General features: G+C 35.0%; 1 protein-coding gene across 1 annotated transcript in view; it reads right to left on the bottom strand.

The window, feature by feature from the left end:
* Nucleotides 1–16,134, bottom strand: part of LOC136027346 (AP-2 complex subunit mu) — a 37,564-nt gene extending 21,430 nt beyond the window's left edge. The window contains exons 1-3 of the mRNA XM_065704503.1: nt 15,971–16,134; nt 4,516–4,706; nt 2,871–3,033 (exon numbers count right to left, since the gene is read on the bottom strand). Coding sequence (XP_065560575.1) covers nt 2,871–3,033; nt 4,516–4,692 — 340 coding nt within the window. The 5' untranslated portion in view covers nt 4,693–4,706; nt 15,971–16,134. The remainder of the gene's footprint in view (nt 1–2,870; nt 3,034–4,515; nt 4,707–15,970) is intronic.
* Nucleotides 16,135–16,254: the final 120 nt, after the last annotated feature.

The following is a 16,254-nucleotide window of genomic DNA, read 5'->3' on the forward strand; positions in this document are numbered from 1 at the left end:
TCACCCTTTCGTAAGTTACAAATACCTCAATTTTCAAAATACCCCCCCCCCCAACTCCACCAAAGAGAGCAGATCCGGTCCAGTTATGTCAGTCACGTATCTTGGACAGGTTTCTATTCTTCCCATCCAGTTTCATCCTGATCTCACCGCTTTAAGTATTTTCTAAGATTTCCGGTCCCCTCAACTGCTTCCCCCCCAATTACGCTTGATCCGGTTGAGATTTAAAATAAGATATCTGAGTTACGAGGTCCTTCTAAATATGAAGTTTCATGAAGATCCGATCACTCCTTCGTAAGTTAAAAATACGTCATTTTTTCTTATTTTTCAGAATTAACCCCCCCCCCAAATTGAGCGGATCCGTTCCAATTATGTAAATCACGTATGCAAGACTTCTGCTTATTTTTCCGACCAAGTTTCATCCCAATCCCTCCAATCTAAGCGTTTTCCATCATTTTAGGTTTCCCCACCCCAAACTTCCCCCAATGTCACCAGATTCGGTCAGGATTTAAAATAAGAGCTTTGAGACACGATATCCTTCTAAATATCAAATTTCTTGGAGATCCAATCACCCGTTCGTAAGTTAAAAATACCTCATTTTTCTAATTTTTCAGAATTAACCCCCCCCCCAACTACCCCAAAGAGAGCGGATCCGTTCTGGTTATAAAATAAGAGCTCTAAGACACTATATCCTTCTAAACATCAAATTTCATTGAGATCCGATCACCCATTCGTAAGTTGAAAATACCTCATTTTTTCTAATTTTTAAGAATTACCACCCCCCCCCAACTACCCCAAAGAGAGCGAATCAGTTCCGATTATGTCAATCATGTATCTGGGACTTGCGCTTATTTTTCCCATCAAATTTCATCCCGATCCCTCCACTCTAAGTGTTTTCCAAGATTTTAGGTTTCCCCCCTCCAACTCCCCCCCAATGTCATCCGATCCGGTCGGGATTTAAAATCAGAGCTCTGAGACACAATATCATTTTAAACATCAAATTTCATTAAGATCCAATCACCCGCTCATAAGTTAAAAATACTTCATTTTTTCTATTTTTTTCGAATTAACCGGCCCCCCACTCCCCCCCAGATGTTCAAATCGGGAGAAAGACTATTTCTAATCTAATCTGGTCCGGTCCTTGATACGCTTGCCAAATTTCATCGTCGTAGCTTACCTGGAAGTACCTAAAGTAGCAAAACCAGGGCTTTAGGTTTCCCCCCTCCAATTCCCCCTAGTCATCAGATCCGGTCGGGATTTAAAATAAGAGCTCTGAGACACAACATCGTTCCAAATATCAAATTTCATTAAGATCCAATCTCCCACTCATAAGTTAAAAATACTTCATTTTTTCTATTTTTTGCGAATTAACCGGCCCCCTACTCCCCCGCAGATGGTCAAATCGGGAAAACGACTATTTCTAATTTAATCTGGTCCGGTCCCTGATATGCTTCCCAAATTTCATCGTCCTAGCTTACCTGGAAGTGCCTAAAGTAGCAAAACCGGGACCGACAGACAGACAGACCGACAGAATTGACGATTGCTATATGTCACTTGGTTAATACCAAGTGCCATAAAAATAAATCCCACCTTACATTTTTGTGGATTGACCCCACTATTACAAAGATAGGGATAAAATACTGAAAACTACGGACGTAATTTTTGTACAACAAAAGTACCTTTTGATTTTAGAAAACTTTTAATCAAACTCCGATACAAGGAAGGTAATAAGAGTGAATTTAGTCCTTACAGACTCAGGGGCTCGATTTTGACATAAGAAGCAAATTGCTTAGCACGATGATACTGACTAAGATAGAAGATAGGTACGTTGAGGTGATCAGTGCAATGGACAGGAATAGCATTACTTTTGTTAAGTTAGGAAGAAAGGTTACTAGTTGATTTGGTGTGGAGTTAAGCAGAGTTTTGTTGTATATCTGTTTATGCGAATTAATTTTATATATTTTCTTGCAGATGATTTGAGTTTCTTACATAAAAATATTAGCGAAATAAATGAATTTGTATAGGTTATGAAGGTGCAGAATCATCTAGAATAAATCTGAATGAAGATGTGATGTTAGGCAACAAGAAAATTCGAAAGAAACAGGAAGTAAGAGCAAGCGTCCTTCCTGGTCTATACACATTCTGTCTTTTTGGGGAGGAAAATTCTAGTTTTCACAACATCTGCCAGAGCAGTTTCTTGGTTCTTGGTATCTCTCCAAACTTGGTGGGAGTGAGAGTTGCACTTTGGTGATTTCGGAGTTTATACCCAATTAGACCATTTAGGAGTTTTGAGGTTTTAATAATAGTCACCAAGGTACCTACCAGAATGGTATTTGATCTCAACAAAACATAATGAAAAATAAGAACAAATGAAGTAGCTATGTTTTTGGGGGAATCAGGATCTGATGCAACCTTCTCATGCAAGAGACGTTCAAATTATATCATTAGGAAACCTAGCAGAAGGATTAATTGAATCTCGAGCAAACTTGGCTGGGATAAAGAGCGAGATTCGTGGTTATCCTCTTTCAGACCTATGTGACCTATATGGAAAGAGGGAGGAAATATCAAATTTTCTTGTATCAAATTTTCTGGGGTTTTATGAGGTTTGTTCAGCAAAATCTGGTTAATAGCTATACTCATGATGCTGGAAAAAAAAAAAAAAAAATCTTGACCCAGAATCTTATCATCTGAACATCACTACCAAAAGGGGTTATCATTCTCAATTTAACTTTATAGGAAATAAAATCTAGGGTCCTAGTTGTGGAGACCACTGAAGATCTAGTTACTTCTTTTATTTCCGTGCTCTTTGTAAAAATTTCAACTATTTGATTTGTAAATATGCTGTTAATCATTTCAGTAAGTTTAGTACTCACCATCTAGAAGTTCGTAGATGAGAACAAAATTGTTCTTAATGTTTTCCTCGGATATCTTCCCAAAATAGGACTGCATTACATCAACAATCTTTAATAAAAATTCAAATACCATAGCTGCATTTACGTTCTGCTTAGTCACAGCTGCCACCCAAATATTTGCACGCTAAAAAGACAAAATCCAAGTTTATCTTGTACAATATAAAGAAAATAAAAGTTTAACACTGAATCTAATAAGGTAAAAAGGTTAGCATGGCAAAAATTTAACATTTGAAACCTTGCATTGTGTAATTACACTCTACACTTTGGGTAACTAAAGGAGAAACATATTTGTGAGCACTTAGAAGTACATGCAAACATACCCAAAATTGAATTGACGCAAAAAGCATTACAGTTTCAACCTGTGAATAATTAGATCCCTTGTGCACATGTAGAGTAAATCCCCATAAACATTTTAGAACACATCTGTAGCCCACTACACTGACAGCAGGGACAACCAACAAAGCTTTACCACCAACTTCCTTCCCTCTGATCAAGATTTTATCCATATTCTTCCTATGACTTTAAAATCTTTTTCACTTGATTTACAAATAAAAAACGAAATTTTGATTAAAAAGGACAATGAAGTCTCTATAGAACTTACCCACATTAATGGAACCAATCAATATTCTGCTAGGTTTAACTCCTTGCCGTGTACGTACTATTTCGCATAGCAAAGAAACGTTGGAATAAGCGAGTTTTAAATGAACAAATAAATAACATGAAACTGCCTTTGATTTAGCAATAGCTTAATCATAGTCAACCTAATACTATTGACTTAATTGGGCAACACGTCAATTACCTACTTTCCCCCCGGGATCATCCCAAAAAACAACCTTGGATGAATGGCTGGAATTACCCTTTTTGTAGGGTAATTCAATCTGTCCAAGATTGAACAGATTGAAGCCAACAATGGCTGCTTAAGTCATGTCCAAGGGCAGAGGAGGTTCAATCCCCCTTGGACATACCAAGTGTCAACCCTGGCATAATACAAGATCCCTTGATGAGCAATCCAAGGCTGGAGAAAGAAGTTATCTTGCTAGTATTGGCTCTAAGGATGTGGTGCTGCTGATGGCGGGCAAGTAGTAGACGACTCTCCACTTTCTTTTGAGAGAAGAATGTCTGAAGCTAATGGGTGGGGTTCCTGGGATAGGGAGAATAATGGTCGATACCTTGACACTACCAAGGAAGGTTTCTCTACAAGAAGGGAGAGAAGAAATAGACAAGCCCTATCTTAAAATACTGCACTCCACTGGACATCAATAGCCCAGCAATTATTATGATATATTATTATTACTTTTCTTCTTTTTTGGTGAAGAGGTAATGGACCTTTGTGGCCTGAGTCTTGACTCAGACCACAAAGTGTTGTGAGTCTGCTCACAATAATAATAATTACAAGTCAATTTTTTTGTAATGATGGCATCAGTTTCCTTTAACTGACTTATTCTTTATCCAAGACAAAAAAGGGATGATAAACTTATTTTTACTTTTCCAGTATTACCAACATTTTTTTCTTATCTGTGAAATATTCATAATCTCTGGAATAAAGATTTTGATCCTTGTAGCAAGATAGCAAGAAAAAAAAAGAAAAAAGAAAGAGATATTTCACCTTAATATGGAAGAAAGATGTTCTGGCTATATTGGTGACTGGAGATCTAACTTGCTGACGTGCATGGATGACATTGACTCTAAAGGCATCAACAGCATTCCTTCCAATATCATCACGGTAGACTCGAGATATTAGTACTTCTCCTTTGTGATTGTAAACGAAAAGTCCACCAATCATTTTTGCTTTCAGTCCTGAAAAAAAAACCTTTGCAATAATGTAAGAAAAAATTTTAAAAGTTTTTTCTAAAGTAATCAATCTCTTTACTATGGCTTACTAATTTTTAGAAGCTTACACCAGAGAAAGATATTTGGTTAAAAAGCCTATTTTTTACTATTCAAACACAAAACTGATATCTATAATATATACAGAGACATCCAGTTCCAAAAACTGTAGGGAGGTATATGGACTAACAACAAGCCCTTTCACCTCTTTGACTTCTCTCACATGAAGACATTAAATAGAATAGTAAGCAATTTAAATTTGATGACAAAAAATAATTTATGACATCAGAGTTTTCTGGCCATACCTTTACACAGGAAGCAGTTTCAATAAGGGGCAGGAGTCACTCAAGGAGGAGTTTTCTTTCAATATTTTTCCAAGAAGGACAATCTTGATGTTTGGAGACATACTGACTTCATAAGTGTTTTTCGACTATCCTGGATCCCCAGCCAAAAAACAAATATTAAAAAATCTTACAAAAAAACAAGAGAATGTTTACTTAGCCCTTCAGGCAGATTTTGTGGAATTATGGTCGAAAATTCCAAGAAATTGACAAAGACAGGTCAGTGATGGTGGTAAAGCAAGTATTATCCTGGATCTCATTAAGTACAATCAGAAGATTCCCCAATAACTCTTCTATAATATTGTCAAAAACAGCAATACTCGCTCAAACCCTACAATGTCATTCCCCAGTTCTACAACATTTTCATTAGTAGCAAACAAGCAGAGGATAGGCATAGCTGTTAAACTGGCTAAAAAAGATTTCTCTGAGGGTACTTTCTCCCTTGATTATTTCAAGGATTTTTATAAGGTTTACCACAGAAAAAGAACTCACAAACTATGTTACATTAGGCTGCATCCAGAGATTACCAGTCAAATCAAAGACCATCTTAAAGAGAGAAGTGATCAGGTAAAACTTCTGGATGGTCTCAAGCATCAACAGAAAAGCTGAAGTTGAACCCTGCCTTGATCCTCATCAGTACAGTAACAGGAAGAATTCATCAACATCCCATTGTCTAGTCAGTCTTTTATATTTTATTTTTAAGCATGTTGATAAGCCTGGTAAATGGCTAAACTTAATAACAATTGATTTTAAAAAGGGTTTTGATCTGATTAATCATAACATTTTAATTTCTAAGCTTTTAATTGATTTCAGAGTGAACCCTACTGTTGTTTTTGTGGTGTACCTCAAGGTACTATCCTAGGTCCTATTCTTTTTCTAGTTATGATTAATGATATTATTAATGATTGTGAAGACTGTTGGAAGTATGTTGATGACCTTACCCTTTGGAGAAATTTGTGAAGCAAATGGATGTAGCAAAGCTCAAATTTAATTGATAACATGAAAACTAAAGCTTCCATTTCAAATATGACAGAAAATCTTCTATTTTAGCTATTTCATTTTTAAATTCTTCTGAACCAAATTTCCTACCAACTATCTCTAATTCTCTTAAAGTCAGTAAGATTAAACTCTTGGGAGTTGTTATTACCAGTGATTTAAAATAGGAAGCAAACACAACTAGTCTAGGAAAAAGGGTAACTTTTATTTACCCAATTCTGGAATATGCAGCTCCTGTATGGCATTTTGGACTGATGGCTGAGCAAAGCACAATTCTCAAAACAGTTGAGAAAAATACTCAAATGATAGTTTCAAAGCAGGCAGAAATATTGTATGAAGAGCTGCTGACAAAGTTTAAAATGTAAACTCTGGAAAAAAATAATGGAGAAAGTCTGCATGGATTTTGGAAGCAAATCTCTGATTCACCCAATCCACCAAACCCTTCCCCCCCCCTCAATCCACAACAATACAACTCCCATACAGGGTTGCAGTGCTTGTTGAGAAACTTCAGCTGGTACACCTATCCCACCAGCAGTTGGCAAAGAGTTTTATACCTAGTTTTTTTAAAATTGTATAACAAAAATCAGGAGAATTGAGTGTTTTTTTTTTCGTGTGTGTGTGTGTGTGTGTTGCTTCTTAATACATATATTACACAATTGGCTAAGAAATGCATCCATCTGCAGAGGCCTTGCAAATGAGTTTGCAAATCTTAAAATTAAATTCCCAGTTTTGGCTAAGTCTATTGCTTCCACTTTCCCTCAATCCTTTCCAGGGACTTAACAATCCTCATAATAAATACTAGTTTCTTGCATTGGACAAAAGAACTCAACCCAATCCAATATGTTCAGAAAAAATTTGCTGAACTTAATGAAGTTTCATCTAAAGATCATTTTTACTTTGTTCATTGGTCAAAAATGAATTGAAATGTGTCTCCTGGAGTTTATCTACAATTCCTAAATATTGCAGTTGGTGAGAAACTTTTTAATAAATTATCTATTACTAAACACCTTTAGAGACATTAAATGCCTTTATTAGGGCCTTGGAATTTATTATAATTACCCACCCAGTTCTAATATGAACAAATTATAATATATTCAGATTCCACTTCAAGCCAGGAGCTCCTGGATATGGCATGTCATTATAATTTGGACATGGTTAAGATAAGATATTTAATTTTAAAAAATGTCTATCACAAGCCCCAAAGGACCAAATTTGCATAAAACTTTTCTATGTCTTACACTATCATATGCACTTCCTTCTAGAGGCATGAAGACACACTTCCAGTATATTCAAACCCACTCAGTGGTGTATGGGTAACATGAGGATTACCAAGCTCTTGAAATCCAAAGAACAGTAACTTTCAGCTAAATATAACAGTTCAACAAACCTCACATAAAGAGATAAAAGGAAGAAGGCAAAATAGTCTTTAGTGAAAAGTCCATATTTTGCCTAGTAGAAGAAGAACAACCACCAAACCCTACACACCATAGAGTCTTAGACATAAGCCATATGCAGAGCCTATTAGCATAAAAATACCAGCTAGTCATGTTACTTGTAGGTATAAGCTAATAAATAAGCTGTGGAGCACATGTTGCCCTTTCTTGTTGGGCAGAAGAAAATATACTAGAGGGCACACTAAGTCTGTCCCTGAGCCATATGTCAGTGTAAAAGCCTACAATAGCTTCTCTGTCATGTCTGTAAACTTTTAGAATAGCCTTTATGATAAAATTATCAGTATATGATTTATTCAAGCATTCAAGAACACAGTAGATAAGGCATGGCTGGCTAAGTCATGGGAATTTGGTCAAGAAGCTCATGAGACATACAAATGAAAAATGAAAATGAAAAAAGGTTTTTTTTTTTCAAATCTTCAACCATTCCAGTTATGTTTTTCAATCAGCTAGCACTTCCATTTGTTTATGCAGTCATTAATGAAGTGTAATTCTACAGGATGACAAAATCCTCAATCACTGAAAGATGAGATATACTATAATTTTAAGCCAAACTACAAATAGTCTACTTCACTATGAGGTCCAACATACCTTACCCTACCAGGAATTAGAAGTACAGCAACAAGAAAGAATCAAAGTCACAATTCAAGACACTTGCAACTTTCATGTTCTTCAGATCTACAGGAGGTGCCAACACCATCTTATGTTGCTAGTTAATGTGATTTAAGGTAAAAGTCCTCTAAAAGGAAAGACAGAAAAAAAACAATGTGCATTCTTGTATATGTGAATGGCAACAAAAATTAAAGGGACATATTCTGTACTTTAACAATTGTTAGAGAAGAAAAATCCAAAATTGAAGCCTACCTCAATCCAAAACTGTACTCTCAAGATGCCTATCATATGCAGAACCATAGCACTGCCTAAGCGAACAGCAATGTCAGCACAATGTATCTTTTTTTTTAAACCAAGACACTTTATACAGAAGGAGTTGTCACAGAATCTTCAAAAGGGGCTCATTCAATTGGAAATTGAAAAAGCTAGTACTCCTTTTAATAGTCAAAATTGACTGGAGGTTACAGCCCCCAAACCCATTATTTCCCCAAACACATCCAAACAAAATTTGAGATAGCCATTTTATTCAGCATAGTTGAAAGGTCCATAAATTGTGTCTAAAAAGATGACAACCCCTACACAGTCCTATGGGCAGGGGTTGTAAGTTATGTCCCAGGGCTACATAAAAGTTTTTATAGAATGGGTGGTTGTATAGACTTTGAAGGGGGTTCATTGGATTGGTAATCAGAAGATCTAGTGCCCTCTTTAAGAGTTAAAGTGATTGGAAGGCAGCTACCTCCTCCCCCCCCCACATTTTGTATTTTCCTTAAATGCATCTGATAGACATTTTGAGATAGCCATTTTTCAAAAACTAGACCAAAGATGATTGGCAGCACAATTGTACTGCCTAACTAAAGTGCAATGTGGGCACAATGTATCAGTATATTTTTGTTTTAGTCCAGCCCACTTTGTACAGAAGGAGTTGTTGTGGAAACAAAACATTTTAAAAGGTTTTCACTTTTTTTACTTTAACAAATAAAAAATTATTTTAACTATAAGGAATAAACATCAGTAAATGTATTTAAACTGAAAATCCACTGTAATTTCTTTAAAAACTGTTTTTTTTCAGTCAAGTGCAAATTTTGTTCTGGTCTAGAGGTTGTTAGCCCTAATCATGTTAATTTTTGCATGTTTTACCTTGGCAAAACAAAGGGCTTATCATGGACCTTTAATGAGATTGAGTGCATTTTCAGAAAAAAAGACTGCTGAACCATTTAAGGACATCCATTGGGACTGGGCAAATATGGAGTGGGACTAACTTCCTGCCAAACCTTGATGAACTTCACCCCTCCCCCCAAGTCTCTACAGGAGGATTAACACCACCTGATGTTGCTGCTCAATGCAATTTAAGATAATGGTAGCCTAATTGGCTGTCTTTTATTTGTTCAGCAATGTTTCCTTGAGAGGTTGCCAACTCCAAATTATTTACCAAAAGCCCTGAAATAAGCCTTATAATACTTCTGAAATAAGCAGGAATTGCATTCAGGAGAACAGACCCAATGAAAAACAAGACTAAAAACCCAAAATTAAGAGGCCTTAGTTTTTTGTCAAAATTTAGATAGGTTTAGGGTATGATTCTAGATGAGTTACTTTTTGCTATCATGGAAAGTGGTTAGGTTAGAAAAATCAAACTTTCAGGGATGGATCAACTGACTAAAGTATATAATAGGAAAGTATTTAGAAGTGCCTATCTCTACTGCTTCTCTCTCTAGAGGGCACTGACCTTTGGTAATCCTTAAAAATCTTTGTGCTATAAAAATGGCAATTTTTGAAGAAATGCTGAGCAATGCTACAGGATGGAAAATCCTTCAATTGCTCAAAGTTGCAATTTAAGGTAATAATAGTATTTTCAGCTTCACAGTTTTGCTCAATCCCAATTGATGAGGTTTCAAAAATCAGCAAATACATTTCAAAAATTTGAAAGAAAAACCATTTATATGGCTTTAAATTATACTCAAATAACATGGTTTCATTTTTCAAAACCAAAAACAGAGGAAAAGAAACTGAAAATTAAGGTATAGTGTTGTTTTGTCAAATTTATAACAGGTATTGGTGGATTGATATGCTGGATTTAGGATCCTTTGTCCAATAGAGCAAGGGTTTGAATCCTAGTGTACCCAATTAATTGGTTTGAGATGTAATCAGTGGTGTGACCCTGTTAGCTCAGCCTGAGTCAGCTCTAAATGGGTACCTAGAGAAATCTGAGAAAGGTAAACAGGAAGGGTGTACAAAAGCACAGTATAGTTGGCCCCCAACTGCCCATTGCACTTCCTGGCTGAAGGGCCAAGAAATGGAGATCAGCACTGCCAAGAGGGACTGTAAAGTCCAATGCCATATTCTTTACCTATTTTTAATAGTTGATGATAAGCTGAAGTGTAATTGTCATTCATAGCCTTTAGTAGCCATGTTGACCAAACACATGGTTTAATAAATAGAGCATTCTGTAGCAAATCTCCCATTGTGATCACCAAGCTTTTAAAAAGCCTAACCAGACCAAAATTAGAAGTTGGGATGTGTGCTGCTACTCTAATCAAAAAGGGTGAGATATCAATTCTGGAATCAATATAGCAATGTGCAACTAAATGCATAAAAGGATTTCAATACTACAATCTCCTATATACTACCCAATTGTATAAGGGCAAAATTCTAGTTTATTGACTTTTGGCTATCTCAGAAAGGGGTTAGGTTAGGAAAATGAAACTTTCAGGGATGGGTCTACATGCTAAAGTATATCCCAGGAAGGTATTTTGAAGTACCCACCTTTACTCCTTCTCTCTCTAGAGGGCCCTGAAATTTGCCTACATGACAAGTCTATACCTACTGAAATTTTGACAAAACAACATTTACCTTAATTTTTAGTTACCAGTTGCTTTTTCTCAGCCTTTAGCTCTGAAAATGCAATTCCTGTTGTTTGAGTAGAATTCTGAGCCATATCAATGTTTTTTTTTCTTCAAAATTTAGGAAATGTATTTGCATATCTTTAAAACCTTATATATTGTGATTGAGCAAAGTTGTGAAGCTGAAAACAATTTTGTTGTACTTCATTCAAGCAGAAGATCCATTTGCAAGGTTTGACATTTATAACATACTAGCTGTTGGGGTGGCACTTTGCACCACCCCAACACCTAGTTGGTGGGGGCGCTTTGCGCCCCCCAAGCCCCTCTGCGCGTGTAAGTTGTTACACGCCATATTCGTTATGCGCCATTGTAGTTGTGTCCCTGTGAATATAGATATATATATATATATATATATATATATATATATATATATATATATATATATATATATATATGTTTTTAACTACATAAAACTTGCAAATATACAACATTCTTTGCTGTCCCATTGTCTGTACATATAAATAGATTGTCAGGTTTACCAACTCTTGAACATGCAACATATAATTGTCCATGGGAAAAACAATCTGTATTCAGATCTATACCTCATGATTCTAATGATTGTCCTTGAGCTTTGTTGATGGTGATTGCCAATTGAACATTCACTGTGTCACCGTTGTCATTTATATATCCCCCTGTGTCCCCTGGCATCCCCATTGTAGTTCTGTCCCTGTATCCCAGTTGTCATTTATATTCCCTGTGTCCTGGTTGTCATTTGTGTCCCAGTCTGTAATTTCTCTTTGAGTGTCCTGGTCGTCGTTTATATTCCCTGTGTCCCAATCGTCATTTGTGTCCCGGTCTGTATATACATTCGTTTTTGAATTGGTCTTTTTTTTTTTTAGTTTTTTACCATTTTTTTAGTTTTTTTTTTTAGTTGTACCTCATGATTCTAATTTTTGCCCTTGAGCTTTGTTGATGGTGATTGCTAATCAAACATTCCCTGTGTCCTCGTTGTCATTTATATATCCCCCTGTGCCCCTGGCGTCCCCATTGTAGTTGTGTCCCTGTGTCCCAGTCGTCATTTATATTCCCTGTGTCCCAGTTGTCATTTGTGTGCCAGTGTCCCAGTCTGTATATATATTCGTTTTTGAATTGGTATATGATGAAATAAATTTCTGTGTTTTTCCCCTTTTTTTCTTTTTAGTTTTTTTTTGGTTTTTACCTTTTTTTTAGTTTTTTTTTGTAGTGTTTACATTTTTTAGTTTTTTCAGTTTTTAGTTTTTTCTTATTAGTTTTTTGTTGTTGTTTTTACCTAGCCAAGGTTCGAACCTGCAACCTCTTGGACCTAGAACCTGGAACATAACGCACTACCAACTCAGCTACTTTGGGCTTGAATACATTCGTTTTTGAATTGGTATATGATGAAATAATTCATAATTCAGACATCATATGCAGACAGACAGACATAACACACATACAACTTATTTTTATGTTTTTCTCCTTTATTTTTCAGTTTTTTTCCTTTATTTCTTTTTTTTCTTTTTTAGTTTTTTAAGTTGTTTTATTAGTTTTTAGTTTGTTTTTTTTTAGTTTTTTTTTTTGGTAGTGTTTACCTTTTTTTTAGTTTTTTAAGGTTTTTTTTTTAGTTTTTACCTAGCCAAGGTATGAACCAGCAACCTCTTGGACCTAGAACCTGGAACATAATGTGTTACTAACTCAGCTACTTTGGGCTTGAATACATTCGTTTTTGAATTGGTATATGATGAAATAATTCAGACAACATATGTGGACAGACATAACACACATACAACTTATTGTTATATATATAGATTATATATATATATATATATATATATATATATATATATACTAGCTGTTGGGGTGGCGCTTCGCGCCACCCCAACACCTAGTTGGTGGGGGCGCTTCGCGCCCCCCCCAAGCCCCCCCGCGCGCGTAAGTCGTTACGCGCCATAATAGTTACGCGCCATTGTAGTTGTGTCCCTATGTCCCACCTGTGAATATAGATAGATATATATATATGGTTTTAACTACGTAAAACTTGCGAATATACAACATTCTTTGCTGTCCCATTGTCTTTGCATATAAATAGATTGTCAGGTTTACCGACTCTTGAACATGCAACATATAATGGTCCATGGGAAAACAATCTGTATTCAGATCTATACCTCATGATTCTAATGATTGCCCTTGAGCTTTGTTGATGGTGATTGCTAATCGACCATTCCCTGTCCCGGTGTCCCGGTCGTCATTTACATCCCCCTGTTTCCCCCGGTGTCCCCGTTGTAGTTGTGTCCCTGTGTCCCGGTCGTCATTTATATTCCCTGTGTCCCGGGTCCCGGTCGTCATTTGTATCCCGGTGTCCCGGTCTGTATATACATTCGTTTTTTAGTTTTGTTTTTCTCCTTTATTTTTTTCCTTTTTTTTTCTTTTTTAGCTTATTTAGATTTTTAGATTTTTTAGTTTTTTTATTAGTTTTTAGTTTTTTTTTCTTTTTAGTTTTTTTGTCCCGGTCGTCATTTATATCCCCCTGTTTCCCCCGGTGTCCCCGTTGTAGTTGTGTCCCTGTGTCCCGGTCGTCATTTATATTCCCTGTGTCCCGGTCGTCATTTGTATCCCGGTGTACCGGTCTGTATATACATTCGTTTTTTAGTTTTGTTTTTCTCCTTTATTTTTTTCCTTTTTTTTTCTTTTTTTTATACTCCCTGTGTCCCGGTGCTTTGTTGATTGCTAATCGAACATTCCTTTTGTCCTGGTCGCTTTCTCTTTGAGTGTCGTCATTTATTTTTTTCTTTTTTAGTTCTTTTAGTTTTTACCTTTTTTAGTTTTTTTTAGTTTTTAGTTTTTTTAGTTTTTTACCTTTTTTTAGTTTTTTTAGTTTTTTTAGTTTTTTAGCTTTTTTATTTTTTTTATTAGTTTTTAGTTTTTTTGTAGTTTTTGCCTTTTTTTTAGTTTTTTTAGTTTTTTAGCTTTTTTATTAGTTTTTAGTTTTTTTGTAGTTTTTGCCTTTTTTTAGTTTTTTTTAGTTTTTTAGCTTTTTTATTTTTTTTATTAGTTTTTAGTTTTTTTTGTAGTTTTTGCCTTTTTTTCTCTTTGAGTGTCGTCATTTATTAGTTTTTGCCTTTTTTTCTCTTTGAGTGTCGTCATTTATTAGTTTTTTCCTTTTTTTTTTAGTTTTTTATTGGTTTTTACCTTTATTTTAGCTTATTTTTCAGTTTTTTCCTTTTTTTTAGTTTTTTTTTATTTTTTATTTTTTTTAGTTTTTTACCTTTTTTTAGTTTTTTTAGTTTTTTTAGTTTTTTAGCTTTTTTACTTTTTTTATTAGTTTTTAGTTTTTTTTTGTAGTTTTTGCCTTTTTTTAGTTTTTTCAGTTTTTTTTTAGTTTTTTTTTGTAGTTTTTGCCTTTTTTTAGTTTTTTTAGTTTTTTAGCTTTTTTATTTTTTTTATTAGTTTTTAGTTTTTTTTGTAGTTTTTGCCTTTTTTAGTTTTTTCAGTTTTGACGTCACCTGATCCAGTTTTTTCAGGTGACGTCACCTGACACATCCATCCACACATCCATCCACAACTTATTTTTATATATATAGATATATATATATATATATAGTATATGTATAGTATATATATATATATATTTATATATCTATATATATTGTGATTCCTTGGCATGCTTTCTGTTCTTACTTTCTCCATCAGCTGCAAGCCTGTTTTTTTGTGATTCCTCAGCATGCTTTCTTTTCTTACTTTCTGTATCAGCTGCAAGTTTTTTGGCATAGACTCTTTGAGCAGCTTCCTTGGCTGTTGCCATTGTAGGTTCTTCAGTCAATTTACAATTAAACATTTTTCTGTCCACAATCTTCTTACAATTAAAAATTTGTCTTTTGAGCAGCTTCCTCAGCTGTTGCCATTGTAGGCTCTTCAGTCTTTTACAATTAAACATTTTTCCATCCATGATCTTCTTACAATTAAAAATTTGTCTTTGAACAATTTTCTTAAATACCTTTGATGATGTCATCATCATAACAAACATGATGACAACTAACTTCATGACAACATGATGACATGATGTCACTCGACAGACCCACAGACAACTTATTTTTATACATATAGATATATTTTTAAAGGTCATCAAAGGTCAGGACCCTCTAGAGGGAGAAGGAGTAGAGGTACTTCAAAATACCTTCCCAGGATATACTTAAGCCTTTAGACCCATCCCTGAAAGTTTCATTTTTCCTAACCTAACCCCTTTCTGAGATAGCCAAAAGTCAATAAACTAGAATTTTACCAAATGCTGTTATATCTCCCTGTGTTGACGCCTTCAAGTCTGCAGTTGACAAAACCTTGTGCAAGAAGTCTTGGCTCCCAGTGTAGGATGTACCCAACAAGTTGAGGCATCATAATCATTGACTGGTATTTACAGGACATGTCCTTATTGTTGACAAGTTTGATTCAAGGTCATTTTAAGCCTTATAAGGTAGGCTAGTGATTTGATGAGAAGGCAAATTTCTACAACTTAGAAATCAGAATAGGGTTGACATAGGCTAGTAACTTAGCAATAGCTTCTTAGAGTATGTTTTTGGACGTGGATCCATTACTGAAAGTTTCATTTTTTGTAATCTAACCACTCTCCAAATAGACAAAAAGTAGCTTGTCAAGAATTTTACCTTATCCTGGCAAGAGGCCCCTTAGCAAGAACTTTAAAAAACAATTCCCTTTCTAGGTGGTATAAATATTTATTAGTGATTTAACTAGCCTATTGAAGTGGTCTTTAGCTCTCCAACTAGCTTAGGCCACTGGTCATTTTACTGTAGGCTATTATTAGACCTTATTAATTGAGCAAAACGTACGAGTTATTTCAAAACCACAGTCACCTAATTTTACTTGAAGGATTCCTAGAAGAAATCTACGGACCAGTAGGCCCAGTCAATAGGCTACCTCTAGCTTAGACCTTATTGCTTAAACATAGGCCTATAACTGTAACCTACCTGTTTCACCTACACAGTTTGCTTCTACAAAATTTAGCGTAGATTTTCATGGAAAGTTGTTAACTGTGTACATTAAGAAAAAGCCGGTCTAAGAATATGAAATAAGCCTCGAAGAATTGTGATTTCGATTGATTTAAGGAAGGAGGCTTCAATTTTTGCAAAAAGGGATAAGCATATGAGTATTTAAAATAACAATTATTATTAGGTTTCAGTGCTAATTTATAATTGAAATATAAATTAAAAAAATTATTATGGCTTTTTAGGTCTCATGATGAATTAAGACA

This window comes from Artemia franciscana, chromosome 5 (genome assembly GCF_032884065.1).
Source record: "Artemia franciscana chromosome 5, ASM3288406v1, whole genome shotgun sequence".
Classification (NCBI taxonomy): Eukaryota; Metazoa; Arthropoda; class Branchiopoda; order Anostraca; family Artemiidae; genus Artemia; species Artemia franciscana.